Here is a 7,085-nt window from a genome sequence, read left to right on the forward strand (position 1 = left end):
GTTGCTTCATATCAAGCTATGCTCTAGATTTCGGCTACTTTCACTTTGAAAGTTTTTAGTGTTCAGAATGTGCTTGTTCTTCATTGGTTATTGTTTTACAAAAGTGTTGTACTATCTAAATCAAATTTAATTAGCTATAGCTGCACAGAGCTGCCTCTGCACTGTGGGAAATAGGCCTATAATTTAACACGCAGGTCTGAATTTTAAATCATAAAATTGTTTATTGTTGCATTAAATTTTGTAACTGTATTTCCTCACACGTTTATATAAACACTCCGACTCTCTCCAGAGAAGGAATATAGTAGTTTTTATAAATATAAATGATGAATGATTCCGATCGACGATCTACTAGAATTTTCTTGGAAAAACACAGCAACAGTTCTATAGCATGTGCAGATTTATTTGCAATCTACCGTCAGTTGATTAATTTAATTGCTTGTAAATGAAAAAGAAATAAGACTGGTAAATCCTTTACTTTTATCTGAAATCATCCTACATTTCTGATCTCTTCTGCGTTCGTGACGTAAAAATATGACGTATACATGTGAACGAAAAATCGAAGCCGATTCAGGTTTCATTTCGGAATAGGGCAGGAAAGTCTCGCTCTGACGTCATTTCCGATTTACGCGCTGGAGATAAACAAAACGTCAACGTGGTTCAGCTGAGGTTAAAGCCTACGGTATGCTTTGTTTTGTTGCTGGTTGTAATCACCAGGGACTGAGGGAAGCTTGCAGTTTCCCCAGACTCATCTTAAACATTGGGAAAAGCTGTGCAGGTTGGTAAAATGTTGATAGTAAACAGGTATTTCGCATTTCGCTATATGTTGTAACTATTAAATACACCGTACTGTACACCGAGCCATGGGGTTGATGCTACTTTAATTTTACGGGGGTAAGTGGGGTTTAACGTAAATTTATGTAAAATAGCATTACACAGTAAACTAGTCTTAAAGGAAAAAAATACAGCTGATTTGGTAAAATTCCTTTGACATGTTTAAGGTACACGTAAAACGCTTACAGCTCGAATTTTCTCTCATACAATCCATACACATATACATAGCACTTGCATAAAAACTTGACTTGTCATATTTTATCATTATATACAAATATTATGAAAATAATATTCTATCCTCGTTGGTATTTATATGCCAATTTTGTGAAATTTTTGTAATGTATTAATTTTGTAATGTTATAACTACTATGTTGTATCCAGTTGATCAGGAGTTCACAATACACACAGTTTTATCAATAGATCATAGTAAAAAAAGGCCATACATAAAATACATAAAGCTTATCATGTTTGTAAATCCCAAAGGCTGTTATTTACTTAGTTGTATGACAGTATCTATAACATTTGTGCAAGTAAACCTGATTAACAGATTTGATAAATAATGTTATCATTGATTTGAAGTATATGCAATTGCATGTTAGTAAAATTGTACTGTTTGTTCAATTCTAATAACCATTTTATGCATAGGAAGAAAGACAGAAGAGTCAACTCTTCAGACAGAATTTGTGGCTGTCACTTTATAGACGGCAGGAAGGAAAATGGTCCTACATTGTTTCCTTGGAACCAGGGCACTTATTTTGACTTTCCAAATCCAAATAAAATTTCCCGGTAACTAATGTATTTATGTGAAATATAGAACATTTCCACAGTGCTCAATGTTCAGTATACTGCTAAATGTTTGAAGAGTTTAACAAAAACAGTTACTCTTTTGATATTCACCAATTAATGGCCCTCGGGGGTCATATGCATTAAAACAATAAAACATTATGATTATAACAAATAATGGATGAAATATATAAATATTTTACTGTTAAGTAAGCATTGTAAGTAACAATGGGAGCTGGTACATTTGATATTACATATACCAAGCTGCCATACATATATGCAAGGGTATACATTTATTTGCAAGTACAAAAGTAAATGCTGTTTCTCAAAATGTGAAAATGTATTCTTCAATATATTTTTTTATGTAATGTGAATTCAAAACTGATAGAAAAAATACTAAATGACAAAACTATTGTGTAGATTAGAAGATATTGTCTTTAAGAAATTGTTAACTGTTAAAGTTTAATCCTATTTTTATGTATTCTAGACAGTGCAGGCAAGCTGAGATCGGTGAATCTACAGAACCCGAGACAAATGAAAGTATACTTACAGACACAGAGCCTGTGGTTGAAAATGAGGTTGCTGATGAGGAGCATAATTAAATGCAGTCTTATTCATCCCTAGTATTAGAAATCAAGGTGATAAAAATCAAATGTATCAGAAGGATTTTTTTTCTTCATGTATCTAACAATATACATTTATAGTAATTAATATTGATTGATGTTGGATTGGCACATATACATTCATTCCAAATTCTTTAGAAGCAGATTGGATTTTCAATTCAGTGCTAGCAAAATCATGAATGGTACATTGTATAACAATTTTTTTTTTTTTAAAATGAAGCATGTAGTCATCATTTTATTCATCAATTATGGTTTGTATTGTAGGAACTGGAGAAGCAGATATCATGTTTGCAGACAGAAATAGCAAATCTTCAGTCACAGAAGCACCCTTTAACAGTTGCAAATGTCACCGACAATGAGCAGAAGGTATTAGACATCAAATAAATTACATATTTTTAAAGACAATATTTAGATTACTTGATTTACTTCGGATGACCTATTGCAATTGGAATATGTCAATCATTGATCAAGCCAAATTCAACCCTTTTTTTTTTTTTTACTAAATTAAAACTGAATGTCTAATCCGAAGGAAATGACTGATTTGATAATAAAATTCTTGCAAGTTTAAAATTTCTCTGATCATGTTTGTACCAAAATACATTATAGATTTTAAATCTACAGTTAAATTTACTATCTACAAGAACATTTAACAGCTTCAATTATCAAGTTGACCTATTATAAATTTTTAGATGTTGATGTACACCTCATTGAAACCGCAGATGTTTAGGATCATTGACTCAACCTTACAGCGATTTCCTTTGGTATACGTGGATGGTTGGACTCCAAGTGCATTTTCAAGGACTGACCAACTTTTCATGACATTAATGAAACTTAAGCCGAACTGTCCCTTCCTTGACCTTGCAGAGCGCTTTTGTACCAGCAGAGCAACTATTTATAATATCATCATTACCCATGTCTTTGCTCTGCATGAAGTTTTTTTTGAAGGTATGATGGAAAATAACATTCCTTCGCTTCTTAAGTGCAAGGCTTCAATGCCAGCAAGCTTTGGAGATTTTAACTGTTGTCGTCTGGTGATTGACGCCACTGAGGTTACTCAGGATGTTCCCGGTCAGGACATGACAGCCCAGTCACAGGCCTACAGCTCATACAAAAATAGACATACTGTGAAGTCTGTTACTGGTGTTGCTCCTAATGGAGCCGTTGTGTACGTAAGCAAACTATATCCTGGCGGCACCTCAGATGTTGCTATAGTAAAGCATAGCAACATGCTTGCCAAGTTATCCCCAGGAGACATGATTTTGGCCGACAAAGGGTTAACGATCCATTCTCTTCTCCCTCCGGGCATTCATCTGAACATCCTTCCCTTCCTTAAAGATAAAGGCCAGTACACCCCAGCAGAAGTCCAAGTCTGCAGGAAGATAGCGCGGTCAAGAATCCATGTTGAGCGGATAAAAAACTTTGAAGTTCTGTCACACATTCCTCAGCAGTTCCGCCACATTAGTACTAAGATTTTTCAAGTTTGTGCTATGCTTGCAAACTTTCAAAATCCCATGATTGCAGAAATTGCAAATGATTAGTTTTGATCAGTGAATTTATATGTTATTAAATGTTTATAAATACCCTCATCAATCTTAATGAATTTTCTTTATTAAACAAGTTTGATTCAAACCATAATAGATTGTTTTTTACATTTTTTGTCATAAAATTTATTAAATTAAGAAATGTAACAGCAACATTTTTTTTCTTTTATCATTTGTTGATTTAACTTTACAATACAAACCTTTGCTTTTTTATCTTGTAAGATAAATAACACTATCATTGAAAAAAACCACACTGATTGGGTCAAGTCAGGAGTACCAGGTCTGTTTATTTTAAGAAAAAAGTTGGCTGAACTGATACAAGCTTATTTATCTGTTTTAAGGTAGGAACTCAGATATTGTGACAGTCATCTTTGAATAACAGAGATCAAATGAGCAAAATAGAAGTTGGTAAGTTTCTCAATGTTCTGGCCCCACAAGCCGTCCTGGAGAACCCTAACAATGGCAATGTCTCGAGTTGTCCACACAACGAAATCACAGGCTGATTTGTTTAGGATGTATAGCTGCCCCTGTACTTGGTCGTAGTAGATATTGTCTCCTTTAAGCTTGTACACCTGTCTGCCGTCATGAACCTGGTACTCTAGCAATTCAAAAAATATATATCTTATTATCAAAATTTCAACATTTTTACATTTTTTTTTTTAAAAATGAAATCAAATGCAGGTAATATAAAAATACAAATACCTAAACAAAACTCTTTGATTAAGTTATTGGCTTCAGGGATTGTCATATTTCTAGCAGTGAAGGTGCACTTCACTTCCAAAATTTCAGGCCTCACTTGCATTGCCTCTAGCACATCAGTCATCTCTGCTGCTAGGTGGTTATAGTTGTGGGTTGCTGCCCGCCGAATGAGGCCATCAGGACTTGCGCCTAAAACACCATTCTCATGCAACCATACTCCTAAGTGTAAAAAAGTTAAACACAGTGCTTTATTTAATTTAAAGTACATGTATACCAACAGCTAGTGTATTTAGTGATTTATGCAGTACTTGTATAAAAATTACCGCAAGATAATCATAAAATAAAAATGATGCTGGTGTAGCATATTACCTGTGTCTTCAACAACTGCATCTCCATAAGAGCAATACTTTGCTTTGGCAACTGACTCATTGCTAACTCCCCATACAATAGCATCTTTTGTAGATAGGTCATACGAGGCAAGAATTTGTTTAAACAATGAGGGTGGGAACCTGAAAGAATGATTCATTACATGTACAAAATTTACTAAAGTAAAAAGTCATATGTATTACATACACATCAATATACGGGATGATCAACATTAAACATTTGAGTGTGCTGAGAGAAAAAAATATTTAATACATAATTTGTAACCTGTTTCGTCTGATGGCAGCTAGCACTTTTCCAAAGTTGGATGCAGTCAAACGGTTTATTCTAACCAATGCCCAGAGGTGGTTATTCCTCTGTCCTGCGGTCATCTGTGCAACCTAAAATTGATCATAATTTTATTAACTTTTCCACTTAATAAGATATTAATATACACATTATATATGTATTAATAATTTGATCAAATCAACTTCGAAACCTCACGTTATGTCATAAACAAAGTAAAATCAACCTGCTCTATTTTCTCTTTGGAGATTGCAAGATTCGTCTTCAGCCACTTTATCTTGTCCGTAGCTCCTGTGTAGCCTTCCCCAAGCAGCAAATCTTCTACAGTTGGAACATCCAGTGTTAGAGATGGAGGCTCTTTAGATACAATCCATAGCATAGCTAAAATGTGTAAAATCAAATGAATTATAATAATTAGATACAACATTACTTCACTTTACTATGCAAGGAAAGATATTTCCAAAACATGCCAGATGTACATGTATGTTTACTTACTACAAGTAGTATGTTTTCATATATCTAATTTTGTTTCTATATATGTATTAGTGCATGGAAATCTGAAAAAGAAAAAGGAAACTAACTTCAGAACAAAGAAACTTTTAAGTAAAACTTTTTTTTTTTTTCTTAAAATAACAACAATAAGAAAATGCTAATATTTGAATATGTACCCAAAGCTGCACTAAAAGCCAATATTTTCATGAGTTTTAAGCAGCACATAAAAATTCCTCGTAACACTAATGTCACAGTCTTGGAGCTGAAAATCCTGCACTGCGTGCGTCAGGCACATATATGCAAATATTTTACCAACACAAACATTAATAAAATTTGAAGAAAATCACTCAAAATTAAAAAAAAAAAACCCTCAATTTTAAGCATAACTTTTAACCTGAAAATTGACCAAGAGCATTAAGCTTATTGCACAGGAAGGCTACATCTGTCTCATCTACAGGTCTTGTTGTTGCCCTAAAAGAATATGATTAGTTAGAATAATATATCTCCTGAACCCAAAGTTTAATCTAGGATAAGATAAGAAAATATAATTTTTATGACTAGTTATTATCTGTAATAAAGATATTATTTACGGCTGGACATTTAAGGATTTGAGGATACAATAACCAGATTTATCAATGGCTACATGTACTGTACACAGTATACATGTACATTGTACAAGTATTATGATATACAACTGCATGTAATGCCATGTGAAACAAATTTTGTGAAAACTAATAATTCCTGCTAATTCATTTATTTTAAATTTAACATGACTTGATACATACCTGTAATTGGCTATATTTGGTGGGGGTGGAAATAGTTCTTCCATTGTAGTGGTCTGTTTTGGTGGAGCCCGCTTTGGATGCTGAATCCAAGAAGCTCTCACGTCTGTTTTGCTAACATTCTTATATCTAAGTAAAATACAATCAAGATTATTACATATATTATTCAACTGAAAAGATGAACTAGACAAGGTGTGCATATATATTTTCTTTAATTAAAAACACTATGCCCATATAAAAGAATAGACGCCTTGTGATGGCACTTGTCTTGGCCGTTCACACAGTCTCATATACCGTCAACAACTGTGTTATTTTTCCCAGCGTGATCTACATTGATTAATTAAATATTTTCAGACAAAATCTCACTACGATATTACTACTGATTTTATTAGAGTGGGAATGATTCAGGAATTAAGTCGTGAACTTACATTGACATGGTAACTCCGATCTCTCATACTCGCCTGGACTCTTCCCTGGACGTGATTTAGTTCGGGGTCAAAACAAAACTTCAAAACATGATCTGCTTTGACCGCCAGCTCTGATTTTTGTTGAAGTTTTTTTGTGCCGGACACATAGTTCAGCCAATATAGAATCGAAAAAGCCATTTACAAAACCACGTGTATTTGTTTATCTCCAACGGCTGAATTCTCGTTAAATCTCGCGTT

General features: G+C 33.6%; 1 protein-coding gene across 1 annotated transcript; it reads right to left on the reverse strand.

Annotated features, from left to right (window-relative positions):
• Positions 1 to 4,126: 4,126 nt before the first annotated feature.
• On the reverse strand, positions 4,127 to 6,780 carry LOC128173548 (uncharacterized). Its single transcript, XM_052839255.1, has 6 exons — positions 6,424 to 6,780; positions 5,373 to 5,527; positions 5,129 to 5,241; positions 4,847 to 4,986; positions 4,481 to 4,696; positions 4,127 to 4,376 (listed from the first exon to the last, which is right to left on the reverse strand). Exons 2-6 carry the CDS (start codon positions 5,523 to 5,525, stop codon positions 4,144 to 4,146), a joined length of 855 nt encoding a protein of 284 aa, XP_052695215.1. The 5' UTR covers positions 5,526 to 5,527; positions 6,424 to 6,780; the 3' UTR covers positions 4,127 to 4,143.
• Between the last annotated feature and the right edge of the window lie 305 nt (positions 6,781 to 7,085).

This window comes from Crassostrea angulata, chromosome 2 (assembly GCF_025612915.1).
Source record: "Crassostrea angulata isolate pt1a10 chromosome 2, ASM2561291v2, whole genome shotgun sequence".
Classification (NCBI taxonomy): Eukaryota; Metazoa; Mollusca; class Bivalvia; order Ostreida; family Ostreidae; genus Magallana; species Magallana angulata.